At 46.7% G+C, this 27,178-nt stretch overlaps 1 protein-coding gene across 1 annotated transcript in view; it reads left to right on the top strand.

Moving 5' to 3' along the window:
- The window catches only part of CBL (Cbl proto-oncogene), a 38,035-nt gene extending 10,893 nt beyond the window's left edge, over positions 1-27,142 (top strand). The window contains exons 3-16 of the mRNA XM_081961109.1: positions 5,576-5,722; positions 7,660-7,816; positions 8,267-8,388; positions 9,801-9,938; positions 11,880-11,967; positions 12,866-12,997; positions 13,691-13,891; positions 15,294-15,440; positions 16,984-17,343; positions 18,234-18,325; positions 19,532-19,687; positions 20,818-20,921; positions 22,400-22,585; positions 23,222-27,142. Coding sequence (XP_081817235.1) covers positions 5,576-5,722; positions 7,660-7,816; positions 8,267-8,388; positions 9,801-9,938; positions 11,880-11,967; positions 12,866-12,997; positions 13,691-13,891; positions 15,294-15,440; positions 16,984-17,343; positions 18,234-18,325; positions 19,532-19,687; positions 20,818-20,921; positions 22,400-22,585; positions 23,222-23,505 — 2,314 coding nt within the window. The 3' untranslated portion in view covers positions 23,506-27,142. The remainder of the gene's footprint in view (positions 1-5,575; positions 5,723-7,659; positions 7,817-8,266; positions 8,389-9,800; positions 9,939-11,879; positions 11,968-12,865; positions 12,998-13,690; positions 13,892-15,293; positions 15,441-16,983; positions 17,344-18,233; positions 18,326-19,531; positions 19,688-20,817; positions 20,922-22,399; positions 22,586-23,221) is intronic.
- The last annotated feature ends 36 nt before the right edge of the window (positions 27,143-27,178 follow it).

Below are 27,178 nucleotides of genomic sequence, written 5' to 3'. Positions count from 1 at the left end.
GCCTTCCTGTTACTTTAACCTTGTCCTATAATGTAGCAAAAGTAATATTAACACTTATAATAATATTTATTATTTGTATCACCATATATTTGTATTCTCTATTTTTTGTTTTGGCTTCTGATTTCTAGCCACTTATACATTTTATTCCATACTTTATAGAAGTCCGATTCTTCTCTTTTTTTTAGTTCTATTGTCATTTTATCCATTTCTGTGCATTTGAGTGTTTTCCTGATTGTAGTTTCATCTGAGGGTGTATTGATACCAAAAAAAAAAAAAATTATCCACCCTGTTACATTCTCAACCCCAACTAGTCAGGAAAAAAGGACCCATTCCCCCTCCCCTTTGCTCTGATCTTTCAGACCCCTCTATTTTATCCGTCTGAGGTCAAACCTTTAGCCTGCCCCCCCTGATTGTAGAGACTTGGCTTTCCCTTCTAAACATCTTGCATCTTTATCAGTCTGTGAATTGAACCCTGAGCCAGCACATCTGGCTTCCCTGAAAAAGGTTTGTGTCTGCTTAAAGCTAATAGTGCAGATCAGTAGAAACAACTTGCATTGCCCTTTTTGGGGGCGGCAGACCTGCTTCCTTTCATCCGTCTTTTGAGTTTGGACATTTTGAATAAACAGCGATTGAGGGACCAGATCTGCTTACAGAAACTGTCCCCAGGTACGTCTTCAGTCTTCCTCGCCAAACATAAACAAGGAAGCACCGTTGTTATTTTTAGACAGGATATTTATATTTTTTCAGAGCTCTCTCTCTCTCTCTCTCTCTCCCTCTCTCTCTCTCTCTCTCTCTCGCTCATGCTTTTAAGCCCATTCATAACATTAGTATTTATTAAGATCTCAAAACCCTCCTGTTTTTTGTTTTGTTTTGTTTATCCAATCCGCAGTCTTCCAACTTGTAACCTTTCTTTTGAAACATGCAATTGTTTTGTCAAAACACCACTTGTTTACTTACACTGGCAGTTTGATTCTGCAAGGAATTTTATACTAATCATAAGACTCTACGAGTACTTGAATTTTTTGGGCTAAGGTTGAAACAGTAATGGCGGGTCTCATTTGAATTGCTCGTGTTTTGCTTTTAAATTTGCCAAGTATATTCACTCTTCTCTTAGGGAAGTCCTGGAGCTACGACCACAATTGGGCACAAAATTTATGTTGCGAAGTGAAACGCCCCCTCTGTGGGTATGCGAGCCGTTGCCCCATTTCAGCTCTGCTGCGCAGGGACATGCCCCTCCCACCGGCCTTCGGGTCTCTGCCATGCATGCATGAGGGGAGTGCGAAAGCCCCGCGCACATATGCATGGGGTGGGACGCATGGGGGGCATATGCATGCGGAGGGTGCATGCACGGGGGCGCAGGCATTGCATTTTGGGGGTTTGTGCATGTGCATTGACACTCGCTTTGGCCACTCGGTCCAGAAAAGGTTAGCCATCACTGCCTTAGCCTCTCCTCTGGAATATTCTAGAAGATCATAGACCTTACTTGGGGCCCTAAAATATAAACGGCATGCCATCTACTTTGAGTCTGCAATGTACTGTAGCTGCTACATATTTTTTTTAAAAATACGGGTATATTTTTATACCCAGAAGAGAGAAGTTCTGTAAAGTGTTTATAGGCTGCATCACTGCAGGTTATCCATATGTGTTTTCCCTTCCTTAATTTATCTTCTGCTTGTCATATGAGAGGAATTAGCAGTCTATGGTAGTAATTGCTGAGAGATTTCCTAGGGCTTTTCTTCTCGAATCTGCCTTGTATTCCAGAGAGTTAGGATATCTGGCTCTCCCCCTCCCTTCCCCCAAATAATCTGAGAGTCTTGCTTAAGCTGGATCTGTAATAATTGTCCTGATGCATAATTTCAGGAAAGGGGATGCGAGGCAGACATGTTTCCTCTGCAGAGTGTGCAGGGCACTTTTTCCCTTCTGCTGGATGCAATAAGCCCAGTTCAATGGACTAAAAACCTCTGTCCTTCAGAAGAACTCCTGGGAAGTTCTGGAGGAGCTAGCTGGACGCTCGAAAGGATGGTTTTAAAGATTTATGGGAGCGAAGAAGGACGGAATGGGTTGACATCCCAGGGACTTCTGCAAGGAGAGCCGTTATCATGGCAGAATGTTTTTCATCCAGCAAACAGGAAGCCGGAAAAGAACAGGCTGCTGCAGGTCAGAGGCAAAAGCAGCAGAAAACTGAACTGGGGGAAATGAGGCCCTGCTAAAGGCTGCAGTGGGGCTGAGAGCTCGCTTGACTGTTTTTTTGCAGGATGTCAAGAGCCAGAAAGGAAGGAAGAACCGAAGAGGACAGCCGAGTGGAGGGCAGTGAAAAAAACAGAGCATCCCTTGCTTTGATGTGGCATATTTAATAGGGTGTTAATTTTTAATCCTGGCGTCTGGGGAAGCTACGTTGTCTTCAGTTGATGCATGTCGTCTCAACTCCACCTCCTTGGATGGGAAGCTCACCACTCTGGCCCAGAGCCAAGACTCGTATCCCACCAGCCGCCTTTCGCTTCGTATTTTTATTTTTTAAAAAACAAAATTCTTTTTTTTTGTTACGTATTTTAACTTCTTTTATAAACAAAGTGTTGTCCAGGTCCCCCCCCCCCCCCTTTACATCTTTTCTTACGCATAATTCATTTTACATCATACTCCCATTTCGGTCATCTTATTTTCTTTCCATATTTTCCAGCTTAACTTTAATTTCTTCTTAATATATAAAATAAATATTATTATTTGCCTCTCCAAGTTGATCCAATTTAACATTTCATTTCCATCTATTATTCTATTTTATTATCGATAACATATATCCTCAAATTTAATTTTGTATAGTAAACATTTCACTTAATTAATTATCCATAATTGATCTATTTCCCTCACATCATATTAACTATATACCATTGGCAATATTTACCATATTTCAATCTATTCTACTAGTAAATCCTTTTCCTTCTTTCCTCCTTTCAACCATTTTCTCTCCACCCATTCGCCTAGCTATTTCTTTTTCTTGTTTTTATAATTTCTATATTTTTTTCTTCCCAATCTTTTTTCTCCCTTTTAATTCTATTGTTTTGGTATCTTCCCCCAGTTCCCCCCCCCCCCGTCTTTCCTCATTATTCCCACCTTTGCTGTTTAATTTTTCCTTTTTGGGGGCCACTTCCCCCTTGTCTCCTTTTGGTGTGTCACTGTAAATCTCAATACAATCATCTGAATATTTTCAGATATTCGTATTTTTAGACCGTCCAGAGTGATGGGCTACCTAGAAGCATTAGCTTCCCTCACTTCTTTCCGAGCTCCCCCCTCATGCAAATCTCACAGGCGTTCTTTGATTCTCTGAGAGGTTCCCTTGAGAAAGTATATTAATTAGAAAGTGAGAATGGTGCCAGAACAGTGGTTGATAAGGAAAAATAATAATCCGGAATAAACACTCTCACAGTTAACTGCTTGAAAATTAAAACAAGAGGAATTCCATCACTGCTACAGACTACTCAGCACATAAAAATGCTCTCTTTTGCTGCTACTCTTGCGTAGATGTCTTCTCCTTCTGGGTTTAAGGACTAGAAAGTGCCTCACATATCTTTGGTGCTCTATACAAGTTCTGTAAGTAAAGTGCACATCCTGTTTAATGTATGCTGACTGGTGTTTCTTCCAGAGACCTTTGTTGGTTGGGGAGAAGCACGGGTCAGTCCAGGAGTCTGGGGAATGCTCGGACAAGGGCTCTATGTCGGAGGCAGAGAGGGGGCCAGGGCCATCTGGGAGTTATGTGCTGCCTCCGGAGCCTCCAGAGTCGGACATCAGCGAGCTGCCAGAAGACAAGAAGAATTAAGACAAAAGGGGCAACTCGGGAGTAAGGCTTGGAGGAGTGTCCCCTCCCATAAGATATAAAGGAGGAGCAAAGGCACCGGAGCCTTTGCTGGAAGCAACTTTGTTCATTCTGGTTGGTTTAAATTCTGAAGCTCCGTTTTGACTCTGTGCTCCGTGTGGCCTTGCAAAGCTAATTGGCAGTTAGGTCTTTGGCAGCGTTTCAAGGGAGATAAAAGTGGGTGCTTATCTGCCTTATCCCGAAGGACTTTGGCAGCCTATTGTAGGACTCTTCACAGACTGTTTTGTGACTCATTAATGGCTGTGAAGGAACATAATTCACAGCTGTTGAAATAAAAAGTGGGGTTTTGGGACTAAGCGTGTGATTTTTACTGTCTCAGGAAGCCTAGGTCAGAACATCCTTTTCTCTTTGACACTTGAACATTTTATTATTTATGCAAAAATTATGTTTTAAGCCCAACCTGGTCATGAAGCTCCAAACATAATTGATGCTAGTTCCTTCCTTTTTTCCTGGAACAAAAGAATCCATCCTCAGTCAGATTCTCATCAATTTGTCCAGAGGTAATATTGCTTTAAGGCGAGCAAATACTGTGAGGACGCTAGCAGAAGAGATCACCCTTGGGCAATGAAAAGAATGTGTGTGTGTGTTTGGGGGGGGGGGATTTAGCAATCTGTACGTTTTACGGTCCTACCCCGACTTTCCACGTGTGTGAGCAAAATAAGTTGTGCATGGTGTTAACTTCTTGTGTATTCCTCGTTGATTAGAAGCACCCCAAGTAGATGTTCTCACTTCTTAAAACCGAAGTAAGAGTGAAGGAAGAATCTTATCCTTTGAACTTGGTTGTCATCTGGCACTGTTGATTAGACCAGCCTAATCAAGAGGAGCCTCCCTCTTGCTGACTCTGGGGCTGATAATTTTCTAAAATGCAGTCCCTTCTGCACCCTAAATGTACCCTTTCTTGTAAACCCGTGTTGAGTAACCTGAGAATACGTAACTTAACTTGCGCATTCAGTTATCCAAACCTTAATTTGCTTAATAAGGTACACTTAAGTTATGATTGGGATTCTTCTGAATGAAATGTTGTCTGGACAGACAGTTATTATATAACACTGATTGAAGGGCTTGTAACTCCTAGCTGGCTCATCGTTTTTCTGCCTTACTTCAAAAGCATTTTAGCCCTCTTTCTGTTGCACCTCCCTGGGTAGGAAAATAAAACACCTGCAGAGATAAAGAGGGCTCAAAAGGTTCTGTAAGGCTAAATTTCCAATCTGCTGTAAATTCGAATGCATGGTTAGAAAAACCCAATTCAGAATGTGAAGTGAAAAATCAACGTTCCAGTTTCTTCTTTCATTTTCTGCTCGCTGTTTTCATGGCAGAAGAAACAGAACAACTAAAACTCGGACCACAACGTCTTCTGAATAGTTTTTATCCCAGAGCTATAATTGCACCCAACAATGAACTAAAGGGCCAGAATCAGTGAGCTGTTGGACAGCACGGCTTGGTCTGTTGTGTGGATGCTTGGGTGGTTTAGGCGCGGGGAACTTTTGGAGGGTGAGGGGTGTTTGGGGACTGGTGTGTGTTGGGCCTGGTCTCTGGGTGGGTTATATGAATTTCGTAGTATGGGTATACTGTGTATATATGTACAATGGCAATAAAGTTTGCCATCTATTTATTTGCTTAATTTATATGCCACTCGTCTCACTATCCAGAATGACTCTATGGGGTTGGCCTTAAGAGTTACAAAGATGTGCTTTTCTGTCCTCGCAGGCGCAACCTGACCAAATTGTCCCTGATCTTCAGCCACATGCTGGCAGAACTGAAAGGCATCTTCCCGAATGGACTCTTCCAAGGAGATACTTTCCGAATCACGAAGGCCGATGCAGCCGAGTTTTGGAGAAGAGCCTTCGAGGAGAAGTAAGTACAATTTCCAGAATAAGCTGCTACACTTCTGGCAATTCTTCAGGCAACACATAACTGGAGTGGTTTATCTCTTGTGGTTTTGCCACATCCAACATATGGAACCAAAGGGGGGTATTCAGCAGGTTCTGACCAGTTCTGGAGAACCGGTAGCGGAAGTTTTGAGTAGTTCGGAGAACCGGCAAATACCACCTCTGGCCCCGGCCCCATCTATTCTCTGTCTCCCGAATCCCAGCTGATCGGAAGGAAATTGGGATTTTGCAGTATCCTTCCCCTGCCACGCCCACCAAGCCACACCCATAGGACCGGTAGTCAAAAATTTTGAATGCCACCACTGGACGGAATGCCAAAACTACTGGACTGTAAAGGCTGGATGAAGCCATTCAAGTATTTCTTTGAAAATATCTGACTGTATCCCCCACCCTTATAGGATTAAAATACACACACACACACACACACACAGAGCTTCATGACAATCTTCAGCTTTGCCCTTGATATCAAAGGGTTGACTGTGGGGAGAAAATGTGCTCATGGTTGATTTGTTGAGGAATTGATGTTTCACTTGGCTTCAACAGGCTAGACTGCCATAACTTGAGATGTTTATCTCTGGAGATTAATTTTGATTGCATTCCAGATTCAAGTTTTTCCCACATGAAATATGCACGGCATATCTGCAAATTAAGACTCATGAAATATGTGCACTTCATAACCTTGCCTGCAAGCAGTTGGTCTTCCTTCGCTGCTTCCTTCCTTTAGTATCTCAGAACAGTTACTTAGATGTCAGAGATCTTATTGAGATGCAGTTATGTGACATTCCTTTTATACTGCTGTTAACGTCAGTAGCTGCTTTAGCCAGTTACTGGAGAAATTAAGGATTATAGCTGATGATGTCTGCTTTCAGTCATTGTACATTGTTTCTCTCAAAGTGGTTCATTTTTGGAACAAATGTACCTGCATTTGTGTACTTCCATTGTTGTGGTTCTGAATCTATGTATGTGGACAAAAGATCCATTAACATGGATGGTTTTAAGAGCAATTTATGGGAGCAGAAGCGTACTGGGCCCATAACCTATCAGAGTTTTGGCAGCGTGACTATTATTATGAAATAAACCCAGGAGCAAAACACAATACACAGCACACAGAGCCTTCAGACAATTAAAAGTGGTTTATATTCCAATATATACAAACATATACATGGAGATAAATTCCCTTACCACTCAGCTCGGACACAAGGAGAGAAATGAAATACATGATGAGAGAGAGAAACGCCCTCTAATGACCACTTATATAGAGAGAGAGATACCTCATTGCATCAGCCTTGCCTTACATTGCATCAGCTTACTGATTACAGCTTACAACCTTTCATCAGCTGGCAGCTATTAAATCCCCAGTACCTTGACACACTATAATGTCCAGTATCAGATGTGTGCTTGAATGCTTATGGCTAGGAAGTAAGAGTGGGACAGAGCTGTCTTGTTCAGTGACTTCCTAGAGCAGAGGTCCCCTAACTTGGCAAATTTAAGACTTGTGGACCTCAACTCCCAGAATAGGCTGGAGAATTCTGGGAGTTGAAATCCAGAAGTCTTAAAGTTGCCATGTTTGCGGACCCCTGTCCTAGAGCATAGCCATTTTAAGATGCGTGGACCTCAACTCCCAGAAGACCCCAGCCAGCCGAGCGATAGAATCAATGCTCCAGATCAGTATTTCTCAACCTTGGCCACTTGAAGATGTGTGGACTTCAACTCCCAGAGGACCCCTGGGAGTTGAAGTCCACACACCTTAAAATAAGGCTGTCCTAATCTGATGGGCTCTCCTAGGAAAGGCAACACAGGGTGGAAGAAGCCTTTTGTTTGAATTAGCAGACGTTTTAAGTTCCTATGATGCAAAAGTAACCATCCCAATATATAAATGCCTATATTTTATCCCACTGTTAGGACCATTGTCCCATGGAAAACCTTCCGCCAAGCCCTACATGAAGTCCACCCCATCAGTTCCGGATTGGAAGCCATGGCGTTGAAATCCACCATCGACCTGACATGCAATGATTACATTTCAGTGTTTGAATTTGATATTTTCACCCGCCTGTTCCAGGTAAGCTTTTTTCTTTTTCTTTTCTTGATGAGCCACAGTTTCCCTAAAGACGGACACTGGTTCGCCACTGAAACAGCTTTTCTTCTCCTCCTCCTCTCGAAACGGCCGGTCTTCCTCTCCTTGACTCGCACAGCCTCAACCTTCAGGGCTTCCTTCTCTCCATCTACTGGCTTCCTTGCCTCCCAAATCTCTCTGTTTTATGCTGAATGTTTGGATTTCTGGGATTAGGAAGGATTGATACCCTGGCATGTAGGGATAGCTTTGAAGAGAAAAATTGGAGGGCCATTAAATGCTCTGCTGCTGTTTTACGTGTAACAGTTGAGGTTGAACATTGCTGAAGTCAATTCACGGAGGGGAGGGGACTGCAGGGGAAGTGGAATGAGCTACGATAGGAAGGGCTCTTTCCTTGTTGAAATAACTCCCTACCTTTTCACACACACCCCAACCCAGCCCTGGTCCTCTTTGCTCCGAAACTGGAATAGTCTTGCGGTGACTCATCCTGGCTACATGGCATTCCTGACCTACGATGAAGTCAAAGCCCGGCTTCAGAAGTTCATTCATAAACCTGGAAGGTGAGTGCTTCAAGGCAGCCTTTCTAACCTCCATTCATGCTTAAGCATTTTATAAATCAAAACTAGTTGATGCCAGCGACGTCCTAAATTCGAAACACCATAAATTGACATTTGCAGAGTTAGTGTTCTGATCTAGACTTTACAGTGCATTCCTCCCCAGCAAAGTCTTTCCTCTCCCACAGTCTTTCAAGATAGTTCACAATTACCAACCTTGATCAGGCTTGGAGAGGGGCCAGGCTGATATCTTTCAGACACCACAATACTTGGCTAGAATGCAGGAATGAACTAATTGTCTCCTGCAAACTCCACTCCCCTTTCGCTCCTCCTTTATTTCCTCTGGGTTACAGTCACAGACTTTCTCTGCCTTGGAGAGCTGACAGACCGATCTCTGCAAAACCTGGCAAGGAGTCTGGAGAGTCACGAGCCAATGAAGCGAACTAATGGTCTCCTGCAAACTCCACTCCTCTTTTATTTCTTCTGGGAGGGGCCATTCATCGTCCACCCGTGGCCTTACTCCCAAGTCGACCCCTGTTCTTTAGCTGTTCCTTTCGTCTGGCAACTTTGTGCATGCGCACACTGGGAATAGGCTCCAGCTGTTCTTCTGCCTCACTGATGTCTGACTCCGAAGGCAGCTGATAACTGGCATATGGCTCTGGCCCCCTCTCTGCTTCCGACACAGAGCCCTCATCCGAGCCTTCCCCAGACTCCAGGACTGGCCCAGGTTCCTCCCAACCTCCTCACAGTCTGAATCTGCTGCCAGCTCTGCTGGTGGGCCACAACAGGCATATTGGTGATTAATTTATTTGTCAATCAAATTTAGAAACTGCCTATGTCACTGACTGATAGACTCAAAATTTACCATAAGATTCCTCCAGGCTTAGACATTCCTCAGTAGGAATGCCTACTAGGATGATCAAGCCAACTTTTAGAGTTACAATGAATGATTGAAATAAGTGAAAAGGGTAATATGTATGGATACATTCTTCATATTATAAAGAGAAAACATGGAACAACTGAACCAGGATGGATTATAATTGAATGCAAGTGTTTATTGAGTACATGTGTGGATGGAATATAAGGATTGGGATGAACTTGTTCAGCTTGGTCTGTATTGCAATGTATGACACCCAAGTGCTGCATTGTTCACACATTGATTTGATCTTTTTGTGAAGAATAGAAATTAAAAAAAAAAACTTGGGGGAAAAAGCCAACTTTTAGAGTATCCAAAAAGTAAGAGACATCCTTTCAATTCATGCACATTGAAAGAAGCATTCAGATATTGACGATTGCCAGGATTGGGGGGGGGGGGGGGAGATTTTCTGCTGAGCTGTCATTCAAAAAAGACTTCATATGTAGAAGTTCAAATTTGTTTTTGTTCAGCGATCAATCTATCTTTGTTGTTGTTGTTTTAGTTACATTTTCCGTCTGAGTTGCACCCGACTTGGTCAGTGGGCTATTGGCTACGTGACTGCAGACGGAAACATCCTCCAGACAATTCCCCACAACAAACCTCTTTTTCAAGCACTGATTGATGGCTTCAGGGAAGGCTTGTAAGTGACGTCTCCTTGTGCCGTATCATAACTCTGGTTCGTTCTTTTTTCAGTCAAGGTGCCTCTGCAGGCAGTTCTTATGATCACCGTTGAGCCCAGAATTTTGCTTGTGAGCCATTGGGATCACAAGTCAAATCACCGTGTGCTGGACTCGATTTTTACGACGGTGGTTAACCGAGTCACTGCCGTCGTTAAGCAAATCACATACTTGTAAATCATAATCCCGCTTAACCAGTGATCATTTCCCCCCCAGTTAAAAGGGCAGAAATTCTCAAAATGCAATTGTGCGACCTAAGGACGGGCTGTAAATAACATTGTGAGTCCATCATAACGTCAAATGCTAGTTAAGCAACCAGTTGTAAGTTGAGGAATTCAGTCTGTTCTAGCGAAGCCTTCCAAAACTCCTTGGCTGCTCTGACCGAGGCTTCCCAAGAGCAAGAAGCAAACTCTTGGTCCCAACAAAAACCCCTTTTATTAATTGGATGTGAGTTCTGCTCATTCCCATCTAGCAAAATCTTTCAAGGGAGGATTTACAGTCACAGACCTTCTCTGGCTGGGAGAGCTGACAGGCCGAGATCTGCAAAACTTGGCAAGGAGTCTCGGAGAGTCACGAACCCATGAAGTGAACTAATTGCCTCCTGCAAACTCCACTCCTCTTTTATTTCTTCTGGGAGGGGCCATTCATCGTCCCCCTGTGGCCTTACTCCCAAGTTGACCCCTGTTCTTTAGCTGTTCCCTTTGTCTGGCAACTCTGCACATGTGTACACTGGGAACAGGCTCCAGCTTTTCTTCTGCCTCACTGATGTCTGACTCTGAAGGCAGTTGATAACTGGCATATGGCTCTACCCCCCTCTCTGTCTCCGACACAGAGCCCTCATCAGAGCCTTCCCCAGACTCCAGGACTGGCCCAGGTTCCTCCCCAACCCCCTCACTGTCCGAATCTCCGCTGGTGGGCCACAACATTGGCTCTTTCTCTGAAAGCCAACACGGCCCTCGTGCTTGCCCTAATCTAACCTGCCTCATCAGGCATCTGAATTCAAGGTTTTGCACAGGCCTTCGATGTGCAGCAGATTTGAGTTTCTCTTTCCAGCCCTGCGGCGTTTGACAGATAGGCATCAGGAACAAACCACAACAAGATCAAAAAGATGGCAGGTGTGTCAGCGCCTCGTTGTGCAAAAAGAGGCAGTTATGAACTTGCACAGCGATCTCTGATGCCAACGGCTGTGTGGCCTTATGTGCGCCGTGATGTTATCACAATGCATGTGACGTCCTTCCCCAGGCCACCTGGAGCAAATCGGTGCAAGCTTCCTTCAAATGCCACACCTCTGATTGGCTAAAGCATTGAGCAACAGGTGTGGCTCTGAGCAACTGGAAGCCATGGCACCTGTTCTCTTTTCATCAACAGGGGAATCACAGCTTAAATTTTCCCTCTCACATTTGGGGCCTTGTAAGGTTTCAGTGACGTGGTGGCTCAGTGGCTAAGACGCTGAGCTTATCGATCAGAAAGGTTGGCGGTCCGAATCCCTAGCGCCACGTAACAGAGTGAGCTCCTGTGACTTGTCCCAGCTTCTGCCAACCTAGCAGTTCAAAAGCACGTTAAAAAATGCAAGTAGAAAAAATAGGGACCACCTTTGGTGGGAAGGTAACAAAGTTCCGTGCACCTTCGGTGTTGAGTCATGCCGGCCACTTAATCACGGAGACGTTTTCGGACAGTGCTGGCTCTTCGGCTTTGAAACAGAGATGAGCACCGCCCTCTAGAGTCAGGAACGACTAGCACATATGTGCAAAGGGAACCTTTACCTTTAAGGTCTCTTCATAATTAAGTTTGAACTCCTAATTCAGCCCTCTGCGAGAATGTCATCTCTCCCCTTTGTCTGAGGCTCTGCTCTGTTCAGCTGTATCTTCCTTTTAAAATCTATCATCTTTGCATCTCTCCTCTAGTTACTTGTATCCCGATGGAAGAAATCAGAACCCGGACCTGACCGGCCTGTGTGAACCCACACCCCAGGACCACATTAAAGTCACCCAGGTGAACGGAGATCACTCGTTCCCCTCCCTTGCTTCCCAAAGCTCTCTCAAACTTGCCAACTTTTAAGGTCTGTGGACTTTGATTCCCAGAATGCCGGCTGAGGAATTCTGGGAGTTGAAGTCCACAAGTCTTAAAATTGCCAAGTTTGGAGACGCCTCCTCATGATTTAAATCACTAGTAAAAAGGCTTGATTTAAATCAACCCAATTTAAATCGTCATTTTTAAAGAGCCACTGCCATCTCTGTCCTGCAGCTGCTTCTCCTCTGACCAGCTGTTGACTCACCGACAGTCCCAGTATTGCAGCCTCATGCTACATAACTAAGCTCCATTTCATGCTGAATAAACTAAATTATTAATGCATCTTAAATAGAAAATACCTTTGGATAGATTTTTACTCCAAAAGCATTTTATTTGAAATGCATTTGATTTTCTTTTTTTAACAAAATCCGATTTAAATTTTAAAAATTCAATTAAAAATTCAATTAAAAAGATTACGTGAAGTGTTAATACCACTTTATAAGGCCTTGGTAAGGCCACACTTGGAATACGGCATCCGGTTTTGGTCTCTACGATGTAAAAGGATGCGGAGACTCTAGAAAGAGTACAGAGAAGAGCAACAAAGATGATTAGGGGACTGGAGACTGGGAATGCTGGGGAATATGGGTTAGAGAGCACTTTCTTTTATCAGATTTCCCTTCTTTCTTTCAATGCCGGCAGTTTGAAATCCTTGCAGCCGTGGTTGAAGAATCGCACCCTGTTCCATGAGTGGCCATCGATGCGTTCTTTTTGTTTTCATGCGTTGCCAGCTTTCGCCCCTCTTGAAGCCGAGCTTTTAAAAGGCTGTGTGTCCAGGGAGGTGTTTTTAAGATCTCTCCCTTTTCTGGCTTCTTACCCTCAGGAGCAATACGAACTCTACTGTGAGATGGGCTCCACTTTCCAGCTCTGTAAAATCTGTGCCGAAAACGACAAAGATGTGAAGATAGAACCCTGCGGGCACCTCATGTGCACTTCGTGTCTCACGTCATGGCAGGTATGGGGGTTGCCCCCGTGTCAGAGCCCCGCTCCTTGGAACAGGTCCCTCTGCAGCCCCTACCGAAAGCGGCACCCGGCCCAGTTTGCCTGGCTGGGCCTCTGGCGTCACTGTCACCCGCTGTTGCCTGTTTTGCGAAAGCCGCCTAGAAAGGGTGTTTTTCTCTAGGCTGGGTCAACTCTTATGCAGTTGTGCTTCAACGTGTGATTGTGCAGTTGTTGCGAATGTGGGGTGGCTGACTTGTGCAGCAGCCTTGAAGGGGGCAAAGGTGTTGCATGAGTGTGTGTGTGTGTGTGAGAGAGAGAGAGGGGGGGGGGTTTACAACATTTGACTTTCCTTCTATTTTTTTTGCTGGGCTCATAAGGCCTCTAGTCATGCATTCAGACTAGTTAATTTCCTACAATGGTAGCAAGTTACGTTTGTTTGTTTCCTTCCTTCCCCTTCCTTCCCCTTCCTTTCTTTCCCCTTCTTCCTTCCTTCCTTCCTTCCTTCCTTCCTTCCTTCCTTCCTTCCTTCCTTCCTTCCTTCCTTCCTTCCTTCCCCTTCCTTCCTTCCCCTTTCTTTCTTTCCTCCCTTCCCTCCCTCCCTCCCTCCTTCCCTCCCAGATAATCCTGCTGTTGCATTCCATGGGGTGGCCCTGAGTGAATCACCTGCTCCGTATGTCCCGTCCCCCCTCTTGCTCTCTGCCTGCAGGAATCGGAGGGGCAGGGATGCCCGTTCTGCCGGTGTGAAATTAAAGGCACGGAGCCCATTGTGGTGGACCCTTTTGATCCCCGAGGAGGGGGAGGGCTTCTGAGGCAAGGGGCAGAAGGAGCCCCCTCCCCAAATTATGACGATGACGACGACAGAACGGATGAATCGCTGTTCCTGATGAAAGAGCTGGCTGGTGCAAAGGTAAGACTGGACTCTTGGTCTCCCCCATGGAAGTACGGAATATGAATTGGAATAGGATAGGTAGGTAGGTAGGTAGGTAGGTAGGTAGGTAGGTAGGTAGGTAGGTAGGTAGATTGATTTCTAGCATTTGGTTTCGGTTGGTTGTCGGGATTCCATTTTAATTCAAAGTCTCTAGTGTCAATAATTGTCTATAATTGGGAGTTCAGCTGGGAGTTCTGCCGTAAAATACTGCAGTGAGTAGCTCCTATCCATTCTGCCAGCACTTTGATCCTGATACGTTTCCTCCCAGCAGCCATGCAAAACTCAAATTGGCAAGGTGTGTGTGTGTTCTTGAGTTTTGCGGCCTTTTATGCCCGCCCAAACGCTGCCTCGTTGCATTTGAGTGTGCTGGTTAGCCATGCAACTCTTTGCGTCTTCTTGAGTAATGAGTTCACGATCAACTTGGAAGACGTAGCCCTGGCTGAAGCTGTTGACCTGCCACATTTGATTTGCATAATAGATGGAGCCATTTTGTTTTCTCCTCCCTTGGGGGTCTGTTAATGATTTTTGGGATCGCTGTGCCTCAGCGGAGACCAGTTCTAGGCCTGTGCCCAAGTATCATCAGTGCTGTGCCCTCAGCTGCCCCTTAAGGGGGCCATCTATCGCCTTTAAAAACCATGCCCGTTGCAAGTCCAGTTGAATAACAGCCTGCAGGTGAATCAGTGACAAAACAGGCCTTGTTATTGCTGAGATATTGGAGTGAACAGGAAGGAAGAGCACCTGCTCGCATTTGTTGGGTAGTGTTGTGGCCCGCCGGCTGCCAGCAGAGCTGGCGGCAGACTCGGAGGTTGGGGAGAAACTTGGGCCAGCGCTGGAGCCTGGGATAGCCTCTGATGAATGCTCTGACGCAGAGATAGAGCCAGGGCTGTCCGACATTTCCCAGCCACCGGAGAGGCAGCTGCCTTTGGAGCCTGAGATAAGTGGCGAGGAAGAACAGCTGGGGCTTGTTCCAGATGTGTGTGTGCACAGAGCTGTTAGGAGAGGAGAACAATGGAGGACAAGGAGTCGACTCGGGAAGCAAGGTACACGTCGACACCGAATGGCCCCTTCCTGGCTTGGGAATAAATAAAAGGAAAGGGGAGTGGTAGTCGTAGGAGACAACAGTTTGTACTTCTGAACTTTCCGGTGTGTGAATGCCATTAATTCACAAGAGGTAAATAAAGAGGGGGCGGGGGGGGGGGGTTCGGGACAAGGAGCCTGTTTCTTGCTTCTGCTGAGGCTGGGTCAGTACAGGTAGAGGATAAAGAGAGTTGAGTTGAGATGAAGAGAAGGTGACTTGAAATGCCAAGGTAGTGTTAAACTTGATTATTAGCCCGGAGTTTTAAGAATGTCTTCACTGGATTTCCTCTTGGCCTCTCTTCAGGTAGAGCGTCCTCCTTCTCCATTTTCAATGACTCCGCAGGCAGCACTTCCCCCAGTACCTCCACGCTTGGACCTTCTGCAACAGCAGCAGCAGCAGCAGCGGGTGTCCAACCCACCTGGAGCGTCAAGCCCAGGAACCACTTCCAAGGTACCAGAACCTGTAGACTGGCGAGGTGTCCCTCAAAAGGCGTCTTAACCTGAAATGTACCAATGGAAGAGAGTATTTGCAGCTGAGTGTCGAACTGCGGCATCCTTGGTGCTCTCTTCTTTGAAGATGTTTCATTACCCAACTAGGTAACCTCTTCAACACTAGATGATGTCAGCTAGCACTTTATGTTACCTGGCTGGGAAATGAAACATCTGCAAGAAAACAACCATGCTCAAAAAGCTCCAAGGATCCACCTGACTCTATCTGAAATGGCTGGCCTTGACGGACTTTCCTCAATGGCCCTGCGGACTTTCCCCCTTATCCTCTTCTTGATAATTCATCATTCGGCTAATGTATTTGTTGAGTTAAATGGCTCAGTTGGTAGTCTTGAAGGGCTGATTTTTTCAGCCAGGAATCAGAGGTGGTATTCAGCCAGTTCTGACCGGTTCTGGAGAACCGGTATTGGAAACTTTGAGTAGTTGGGAGAACCGGCAAAGAGGCTGGCCCCGCCCCCGCTGCCTCCCAGCTGATCTTCTTTTGTTGCCCTGAACAGGAGAACGGAGCTGGAAAGCAGGTTAGTGGGGTGGGGAGGGAATGGAGATTTTGCAGTATCCTTCCCCTGCCACGCCCACAAAGTCATGCCACACCCACAAAGCCACGCCCACAGAACCGGTAGTAAAAACATGTGAATCCCACCACTGCCAAGGACCCACTTCTTCCTGTTTGTGGTGACTGAATGTTGTGGATCTTTACAAACTTTGAGCTGTGTGGTACTCACTCAAGAGTCACTTTTCCTCCAGAACTTGCCTGTTACAATCTAATTATTGTTTTATCGATGGCTGGAAACTTCTGATGGACTTTTTGCATAAAAAGCCATTTCTTTAATTTTTTTACGTTTTACAAGCTCACTAAATGAAAGAACACAAAAACCCCCAACCAACTTGATGGCGATCACAACACAACTGACAAATGTCCTCCTCTCAGCTTCAATACAGGACATCAGTAACTGAATCCTACTGTGATCTGATTAGGTCATTGCCAAAACAAGATGACACCTGATTGGCTCTCTAAACACTCATGCTTATTGGCTACAATTGGATGAAAGAAAGCTACCTGATATCAACCTAAGCAAGTTGTGCCTTTTTTCTGGTTATTTGGCTATAACTTTTCATAGAATAGAGATGATTGAACACACTTTGTCGCATTACGTTCTTGATTAAATTATCTTTCCATTGATATATAATTTTATGGTATTACTCCCAAACAAAGATGGTGTTATTAACCATCAAACCTCAAAAATACCCTTTTCCCAAAAGGTTTCTACAATTTTGGCCACTACTGTATAGAAAGAAGCATATTATGATTCAGCTTTAGGGTGTCTCAACCTCGGTGACTTGTATGGACAACAACTTCTGGAATTCCATGGGTGGCTGAGGGATTCTGGGAGTTGAAGTCCAGGCATCTTAAAGCCACCAAGAGAAACCACTTCGGAGAAAAAGGTTAAACTATCACCGTACCTGGAAAGCTTTCCCTTATTTTATAGGCTGCACCTGGTTCTCTCCACAAAGACAAACCTCTGCCGATCCCACCAACTCACCGAGATCTCCCACCACCTCCTCCTCCAGACAGGCCCCACGCCATTGGGGCAGAGTCTCGGCCCCAGAGACGACCCTTGCCTTGCACTCCAGGAGACGGTCCTTCCAGGGACAAGTTGCCCCCCGTGCCTTGTAACCGCCAGGGGGAGCTCTGGCCCTCGCGGCCCATGTTGAAGGCCCCCACGGAAGCCTGGGCCAGTAGGGAGCTGAAGAACCGCCATTCCCTCCCCTTCTCACTGCCTTCTCAGATGGATGCCAGGGTGGAGCCTCACAGACTTGGCAGTACTCTCAGCCTGGACACTCCAGTGGTGAGTGTGTGTGTGTGGGGAGGAGGTGGGATCTTATGTCTGTCCGTGAACCATTTCCAGCATGACATGCACCCATTGGGGATCATTGAGTTAGGGGAGAGCTTGCCCTTCTTGGTTACTTGGGATGAGTTTGATCCTATAACTCCTGAGGAAATAGCAAGAGCACTTAGACTTATATACCGCTTCACAGTGCTTTACAGCTCCCTCTAAGCGGTTTACAGAGTCAGCCTCTTTTCCCCAACCATCTGGGTCCTCATTTTACCCACCTCGGAAGGAGGGACGGCTGAGTCAACCCGGAGCCTGGTCTGCAGAGTTAGTCTGTAATGCTGCATTCTAATCACTGTGCCACCACAGTCCTTCCTTCCTTCCTTCCTTACTTCCTTCCTTCCTTACTTACTTACTTACTTACTTACTTACTTCCCACTTAGTAATAGCACTTACTTATATACCGCTTGACAGTGCTTTTTCAGCCTTCTCTAAGCACTTTACAGAGTCAGCCTCTTGCCCCCAACAATCTGGGCCCTCATTTTACCCTCCTCGGAAGGACGGAAGGCTGAGTCAACCTTGAGCCTGGTGAGATTCGAACTGCCCAATTGCAGGCAGGCAGCAGAAGTAGCCTGCAGTACTGCCCTCTAACCACTGCGCCACCGTGGCTCAAATGGACAAAACCCTTGCTATTTCCTCTGGCCATTCAAGAGCCGACAAAAGAGTTGGGCCCAGGTGGTCGTGAGTGAAGGAGCAAATGCACCGGCTAAAAGCTTAACAGGTGATGCCTAAGTGTGCCTTTTTTCTAACGACAGAAAAGTTCACAACAGGCTTCATAAGTATCCCTCTTTTGGTCTCCAGCCGTACGCCGGGGTTGGCATCTAACACAGATGTTCTCTTTGCAGAATCAACTCGGGCTTCCTGTTGGCTTAGACAGCGAGCATGCTAAAATCAAACCATCTTCTTCTGCCAATGCCATCTACTCTCTTTCTATAAGGTACGTTGTTTTCCTCAAGGAAGCTCCTCCAGCCACGGAAAATTTTAAGAACGTTGCGACATCAGCCGAGGGTGGAATTGCCCAATCGGTGACTCAAAGTTAGAAACTCTGTCGAAACTCTCGGGGGAGTTTCCAGTTGGCTTCTGATTCCTCATTGGTTTCTGATCCTCTCTGTAGTGAAGGCGTCGCTTTCTGTGACGCCGGAAGGCACAAAATGGAGTGGACAATTTTTCGGCTAAGCTGCTTAGGTAAATGAGGCTGGAGTTTTCGTTTCGTTTGGGGAGGTTTAATAGGATGGCTCAGGGTGACTGTACGTGGGAGAAACCCTCATGAAACTAAAATAGGATTATATACCGTATACTGTAAGAGTCAAAAAGAGGGCTGTGAAAATATCTACAGACCTCTCACATCCTGGACATAAATTGTTTCAACTCCTACCCTCAAAACGACGCTATAGAGCACTGCACACCAGAACAACTAGACACAAGGATGTTTTTTTCCTGTATACCATCCCTCTGCTAAACAAATAATTCCCTCACCACTGTCAAACCATTCACTAAGGCTGCATTACTATTATCGTTCCTATCACCCATCTCCTCCCACTTATGACTGCAGGGCTGCAGCTTTGTTGCTTGTATCCTTACGATTTATATTGATTGTAAACCTGATTGCTTATTTGTACCCTCTGACTATCATTAAGTGTTGTACCTTATGATTCTTGATGAATCAATCTTGCCTTTTTATGTACACTGAGAGCATCTGCACCAAAGACAAATCCCTTGTGTGTCCAATCACACTTGGCCAATAGAAAATTCTATTCTGTTCTGTTCTATTCCATTCCATTCCATTTTATGTTTCTATTCTATTCTTTTCTATCCTATCCAATTTTCTTATCCTATCCTATCTATCCTATCCTATCCTATCCTAGAATAGGATTAAACCGGATCTCAGCAGCGGCAGAGACACCTCTCTCTTAAGAGAGAGTGAGGCCTGGTGGCCTGGTGTGTGTGTTGTGTGTGTGCAGCCACATTGCTAGAAGTGTCATTTGTGATGCAAGGCTGGGCGCATTGCGAGTCACAAAGCTAAGCTTTGGAAAGGTTTTCACACATGGACCAAAAGCCTTCCCAACTTTCTCTTTAACATTTTCATCGGCAGAGGCTGCCTTCCATCACAGATTGCAAACCTGTATTGTCTTCTCCCCCGCAGGTCATTGGTTGCCCCAAAGCTGCTCTCTGGAGAGGCCTCTGGGAACGATGAAGACTCTGAGTACATGTCCCCTTCCTCTCTGCCCCTGGTGACACCTCTCTGTGCGGGACAAAAACCCGATGCCAAGCTGCCTTTGGAAATGAATCCTGGTTCACGGTGAGGGAGTCCTTGCATTTCCCCACCCGCACCCCACCCATTGCATGTGATTGTGATTGAGGCTCTGAGTGGAAAGGAGTAGAAATGTGGTGGTGCAGTGGTGAGAATTCAGTATTGCAGGCTAATTCTGCCGACTGCCAGCAGTTCAGTCCTCACCGGTTTAAGGCTGACTCTGTTCTGACTGAGACTTCCCGAGAGCATGAAGCAAACTCCTTGTCCCAACAAAAACCTACTTTATTAATTGACTGTGAATTCTGCCCCTTCACATCCAGCAAAGTCTTTTCAAGGGAGGATTTACAGTCACAGACCTTCTCTGGCTTGGAGAGTGGCCAGGCCGATAGCTGCAAAACTTGGCAAGGAGTCTTGGAGAGTCACGAACCAATTACGGGAACTAATTGCCTCCTGCAAACTCCACTCCCCTTTCGCTCCTCTTTTATTTCATCTGCGGGGGGCCATTCATCATCCAGCTGTGTGTGTGTCTTACTCCCAAGTCGACCCCCGTTCTTTAGCTGTTCCCTTCGTCTGGCAACTGCGCATGCGCACACTGGGAACAGGCTCAGGCTGTTCTTCTGCCCCACTGATGTCTGACTCTGAAGGCAGCTGATAACGGTCAGACGGCCCTGGCCCCCTCTCTGCCTCCGACACAGAGCCCTCATCAGAGCCTTCCCCAGACTCCAGGACTGGCCCAACCTCCTCACTGTCTGAATCTGCTACCAGCTCTGCTGGTGGGCCACAACAGACTCGACCTTCCATATTTCTGAGGTCGGTAAAATGAGGACCCAGATTGTTGGTGGGGCAAGAAGTTGTCTCTAAACCGCTTAGAGAGGACTGTAAACATGCTGTGAAGCGGTATATAAAGCTGTTGCTAGTTACGAGCGAAATCAGACGGCCTTTGAATTCCCTGCAACATTGAAAGCTGGAATAGTTTGAGGCTTGGCACGGAGTTGAAAAGCAACCTGATCCAAAGTGCAATGGCCAGAGATGCATACAGCAGACTCAAAATGGCGCCTTGGGCCAAAGAGCCACATTTCGTGAAGCTGCCTGTCTGTCTGTGCTGAGGTTTTCGAGCAGAGCGTCCCTTCCTGTCGCGGGAATCGAATCCGATGCCTTTTCTTTTTCTCTTTGCTCAGCATCTTGGAGGGCGAGCAGGAAATGGAGGGAACGACTTACGAAGCAATGTTCAACATTCAGTCCCAGGCAGCACCATGTTCCTCTGAAGCTGCCAGTGTGTCTGGTGAGTTTCCTGGGAAATGAAATCGTGTTTAGGCTAGATTTATATTGGAAGAAGCCAAAATAATGAAGGAAACTGTAGCCTCTCCTTGCTAAGAAAAGTACACAAGCATTCCAACCGGTGCCTCCCCTTTCATTATCTCTCTCTCTCTCTCTCTCTGTGTCCTCCCTTTCCTTCTCCTGCCCCTTGGATGGAGGAAGGATTGAGCAGTCCCTTTTATCTACACAGGGGCTTCCATCCCACAGGTGGTTTTGACCACTCAGTTTAGCAATTTAAAGCAGGGAGCAAAAATTAAGTTGCTAATTCTTCCACCATATTGCTCTTTTGCTCTCTGACGACTTTCCTTTCTGTAGAATGAAAAAACTGCAGCTGCAAAGAGGATCCATATTTCTACTTACTTATTTAGCGTATGGCATATCATACATGGACTAGCAATATATATTAACACCTCACCTAGATTAGTATGTATGTCTATATCTGTCTGTCTTTCTGTCTGTCTGTCTATCATCTATCTTATCTACACACACACATATGTTAAAAAGATTATGTTCAAATACTAATGTCAAGGCCATCGTCGGATTTGAAAACAGCTTTTATATGTGCTATGCATCACAATTTTTAATTTCTGTGCATTTCATTCAGCTTTGAGGTTTAGGCCAGCGGTCGCCAACCGGTGGTCCGTGAGAAACTTTTGGTGGTCCGCAGAAATATTATTTGCATTTTTTATATTGCACTCAATCAGGGGTCCTCAAACTACGGCCCCTGGGATGGATATGTGCAATGAACGTTTGTGTTGCTGCAGAGAGTCTCCCCCTTTGGGGTCTTTTTGTGCAAATCAGAGGGGTCCAGAAATTCTAACTTGGGCTTCAGCCTCCTGGGGCTTTGGGCAAAGGCTGGAGGGAAGTGCTGCTGGTGGCGAAGAGCCAGAGGGCCTCGTTCCAGTGGGACTGCATCATGGCCTGGAAGTGGCTGACCATTTCTGCCCGCTGAGCCTCCAGGCGCCGGTCCCTGGCCTTGCACTCCCACAGGTCTTCCCTCTGCTTTCAAAGCCATGCTCATAGTCCTCAGTGAGGTGCTTCTGCTAAGCCTCCTTCTCGGTCAGATCCAATTTGAACTGAGCTGTTTGCTAACTCTTTCTCCTGGTGGCTGCTCAGCTCCAGCAACTGCTTCCTGTTGGGGCCCTAAGGGGCCTGGGTGGGCAGACAGGGAGTGGGTGGGAGGGGAGGGGCAAGGAGAGGCTGGCAAGGTGCCCTCGACGTGAGTGCCATTGAGTTGGCCATGCCCACCCAGTCACATGACCACCTAGCCACGCCCACCCAACCAGTCATTAGGCAAATCATATTAGTGGTTGGCGGGATTTAAAATTATGAATTTAGTGGTGTCTGAAGCCCGAAAGGTTGGGGGCCCCCTGGTTTAGGCTATCCATGTTCCTCTTGGAAACGCACCCTAAAGGTGTGCTGAAGAGGCTTCCTCCTTTTCAGATGTAGGGGACATGGTAGCTGAAGAAGATGTCCCCAACGGTCCCGAGGAGTCAGAGAACGAGGAAGAGGGCTACGATGTTCCCCGCTCATCTGCCCAACCAGCCACCACTCGTCGCACCCTCTCCGATATCTCCAATGCAGCCACTTCCTTCAGCCGTGCCTCTCTGGATGGCGAACTTCTTACAGGTGCTCATGCGCGTTCTTGGGCAGGGTGGCGGGAGACTCTGGGACGCAGGGCACGAAAGGTTGAGAACAGATGGAGCGGCAGAGATGACCATCTATCCTTGACAAAATGTCAAGCAAAAATCCCAGATTTTGAGTGGGAAACCCCAGCAGTTAAATCCTTGGAGCCGGGCAATAATGACTGCTGACAGTGAGGCAGAAGAACAGCTGGAGCCTGTTCCCAGTGTGCGCATGCACAGAGTTGCCAGACGAAGGGAACAGCTAAAGAACGGGGGTTGACTTGGGAGTAAGGCCACAGGTGGACAATGAATGGCCCCTCCTAGAGGAAATAAAAGAGGAGCGAAAGGGGAGTGGAGTTTGCAGGAGGCCATTAGTTCGCTTCATTGGTTTGGAGACTCCTTGCCAAGTTTTGCAGATATCAGGCTGGCAGCTCTCCAAGCCAGAGAAGGTCTGTGACTGTAAATCCTCCCTTGAAAGACTTTGCTGGAGGTGAATGAGCAACCAGTCAATTAATAAAAGGGGTTTTTGTTGGAACAAGAGATCTACTTCAGGCTCTTGGGAAGCCTCGGTTAGAAGACCTGCCACCAGAATCCCTTCCAAATCCCTTCCTCTCAGCCACGTTGCTGCTTTCTCTTGCAGATGCCTCGGACGCCTCCCAGGTTCCCGAGAGGCCCCCGAAACCTTTGCCTCGGAGAATAAACTCTGAACGGAAGGCGGGCAGTTGCCTGCAGGCCAGCGGAGGAGGAGCGGTCCCTGTGGCCTCCCCTCAGCTCTCCTCCGAGATTGAGAGCCTCATGAGCCAAGGTTACGCATATCAGGACATCCAGAAAGCCCTGCTCATCGCCCACAACAACATTGACATGGCCAAGAATATTCTCCGGGAGTTTGTCTCCATTTCTTCCCCCACGCACGTGGCCACATAGCACCCCCCCCTCTCTCTCTTGGCCCTACCTGGAGCCCCGTGCGTTCGTCCACCTGCCCGGGCAGCCTCTTGCCCACATCGGCCTGGAGTTGAGTAGAGGCTGCTGGAGGGATTTCCCCTGCAAAGCTGGGCCTGCCTCTGCCGAGATTCGGTCTCATCAGGGTTTTGTGCGAAGTCCAGGTGTGTTTTTTCCCAGTGGCGTGAAACGGAGCAGATAGGTGTGTGTCTTCAACAGTCTTCATGTACCTCTGGGTTCTCCTCTTCACCCGCCCATCCGACACCCGTCCCCCTCTTCCCCCTCCCCCTTGCACTTTTCCGATTGGAGAGAACAGACTTGCTAAACATTGGATATACCGTTAGAATACGGGGAAGGGTTTGGTCAACTTGTCTCGTGCTGTGAATATCCAAGAGGCCAAGATGGTGAAGGGATCTCTCCGCACGCCCCATCCCTGGTGGTATGGGATACGACACGCAGGCGTCCTTGCTGCTGCTGTATGTTTTGGCTCAGGCTTTTCAAACCCTCTGCTGTCGGGTACAGATTCTTGATGAAGCCAGAGGATTCGACGCCTTCCTCCCCCCCCCCCCCTTTCTCTCCCCTTCTCTTTCCCTTCCTGCTGGGTGCTCCTTCGGAAGCCATCCTCTTCCCGGTGCCAGCTTCACCCGCCGCACACTGGATTCCACAGCGTGGTAGATCCTGACAGCTCTCCATTGGATCGAGGAAGGCGTTTGGGCAGGTGGGGAGGCTTCCTTTGCAGCCTCCAACCTTTTCTGCGTCGAAGTTATCCGGGCTGGGTTGGGCCGCAGCAGCTGCCTCGTGGACGTTTCCAGATGTTATGGATGGTCAACAGAGCTGCCCACCTCAGCCGCCTTACGGCTCTTCCACATCCCCCCCCCATTTACCTGTAAAAACTCTAATTAAAAGTTAACCGCAAGCATGGTCCCTTAGACACTTAAAAAAGAAGGTGTATGTAGCCTCCCCTGGAACCTCTTAACTGCCGAGTAGTAAAAATGCAACCATTTTGGGGTCGGGCGTCTGTGGAACAGCATAAAAGACGCAACTTTTTTTCCCTAGCCTGTTAATATCAGGAACAAAAGGAAGTGTGTGTGTGTTGGGAAGCCGTTGTCCATAAAACACTGACTTTGTGACTCCCCCCTGGCTTAAGCTTTTGATTCTTACTTTTCCTGGGTACTCAGGGAAGAGATACGACGAAGCTGGTTTTGGTTTTCTAGGGAAAAGTCAGCATAGCATATCTCTCTTTCTCTCCCCCCCCCTTCCCCTTTTCCGCTTTCCTCACCTGCTTCCATACTTTTCTGCGCCACCTGCAGGGCGAGAGCATGTTGTGCCCTGGCATGAAAATGGAGGTCCCCGTGCATGATTGGCTTCCGTCTTTTAAATAGCATTAATTCCTCCTCGCCAATCGAGGATGCTTTCATTCTAAGAGGCCGGAGGAGGGGGTTTCTGTGGAATAAATGTTTTCTACTCGGGAGATGGCCAAGACCTCACAGGGGTCTCCAAGCCCCCCTTCTCCCCTTGGAAGTAGGTGAGACCCGCCAGTCCAATCTTCCTGCCTGCAGGTGACTCCAGATAAGACGGTGGAGCTTAGAGGACTCTGCGACCTAGAAGCAGGGGAATTCTACCTGCTGCAAGGAGAACTTTATTTTTTAAAGTTGCAATGGCTTTGCTTCCCACCCCCCTCCCCTCCCCCCAGCTTAAAAAAAACGTTGGAACCCTTTTATGTTTCTCTCCAGGACGCTGGTTAAATCTGGGTCAGTTCAGGAGTCACTTCACAAAACTGAGGCAGCTTTTTGGTGTGATCCCAGGGAGGGGGGGGGGATTGCATTGACGCTCCTTGCGTGGAAGTGAGATCTTTTGTGTTGTTCCCAGCCCACGTCCTAACAAGGAGAGGCATCTGTTTTCCATGGGTGCCATGCCATGGATTAGACAAGAACAGAGCCAGCACCACCGTGCTACGTAGCTGACCAGATTCCTCTGCAAGCATTCCTTGATGTTCCCCTTCCCGTCTTAAATTTCACAAGGGAAGTGTTTCTTTCTTTAGAAGGCCCACGAATGTCACAGTCCAGCAAGCAGGAGGGCAAAAATGCCTTTTGCGGTCATGTCCCCTGCTGCGTTTACATTTGACTTACATCCACCCCACCTCCCTCTTCCTCCCCCTCCCCCCCTCCTCCTCCCATCTCTTAATCTTTTTTTTGGGGGGGGGGGAAGTGATTTATTTTACAGAAAGCCAAATGTATAGTGCCTTTTCAGTAGGGAAAATGCTGTTCTTTCCAAGGATGAATCTGAAACTAGATTTGAGATGACTGCAGAGACCTGGAGCTCCTCCTTGGTGTATCGTAGCATGGAAGGAAGGAGCCAGCGGTTGGCCACTAGCTAGCATGAGCACCAGTCACAATTAGCTCTCTTTTCATAAGCTTCTTCATTACTAACAACGAAAGGCCGGGGATTCCTGCCCCCAGACTGCACCTGAAAGCCATGGAGTGTTGCTGGACAACTTTTTTTTACATAGCTATGGGGAACGTCAACTCTTCCATCCTTGGCTTCCTTCGTGAAACAGTCTCTATCGGCCCGGAAGCAAAATCCAGTTGGCTCCTTCAAGGTGTATCTGGAACAGGAGCGTCCAACTTTCGTAACTTGAAGACCTGTGGACTTCACGATTCCCAGGATTGAATTCTCTAGCTGGCTGGGGGCGGGGGGATTCTGGGAGTTGGAAGTTCACAAGACTTCCAAGTTGCCAAGGTTGGACATCCTTGGGCCAGAGCCTGCCTGCCTCGGGCCAATTTTGGGGGGCATTTTGTTGCCTTTGGTCAACCGAAGTGGGCAGGGATGGTGTACTAGCATTGCCTCTTAAGTACTGTGCTTGGACGTTTCCATTCATTTCTCGTGTGTGTGTGTGTGTGTCTGGACAAGGAGTTTCCTGTGGATTAAGTGTTCAGTGCCTGTTCGGTTCACAGTGGATCTCTTTCCTTTAGAAGTGTCTCTTCCCTGCGTCGTAAACATGCAGTTGCATTGAGGAAAATTATCTCTAGCGGGCAGCAAACTTTGGAATTAATCACGGGTGACATTGGATGGCATTCCCGCCCAATGGTCAAGCGCTCCCACGTTTTAGGACTAAAAACTGCAATCCAGGGAGAGGTTACACTGAATTATAAATTATCTTTGTTGGGTAGGAAAGAGTGGGGTTAATAATAAGTAGCTTTATTCCTCCTGAAGGTTGAGAACCAATGTAATATTGGTGTTTAAAAAAAAAATCAGATTTTCACTGACTATTTTAAAAAAAGTTATAATATCATTAATATAAAAAAAATATTAGCAGTATTTAATCCTTTCGGACATGTAAAGAGTAAGAACAGAAGGTAAATATTCTTACAGAATAGCCGAGCTTTAAGATTCATTTAGGCTAAAGGCCTCGGTTTTTTGTTTTGCAGATGCATTGTTAATGTTTTAGAGGTTATACTAATTGTTATTTATTTTTTATTTTTCATTCTGGTAAGGGGCCGACTCAAGAGCTTGGTGGGGGCGGGGAGGGGGCCTTTAGGGAATTTCAATGAGTGTCGATGAAAAAAAAAGAGAAACAAAAGGAAAAGTTTTATTTTTAAATAAATTTCTTTGTTGTAGCACACGGCTTGTCTGATGTCAATGTCAATTCTTGTGATAG

The sequence above is a fragment of the Natrix helvetica genome (assembly GCF_964273705.1).
Source record: "Natrix helvetica genome assembly, chromosome: 8".
Classification (NCBI taxonomy): Eukaryota; Metazoa; Chordata; class Lepidosauria; order Squamata; family Natricidae; genus Natrix; species Natrix helvetica.
The sequence above is the reverse complement of the archived record's forward strand: the minus strand, read 5'-3'. Positions and strand labels throughout refer to the sequence as shown.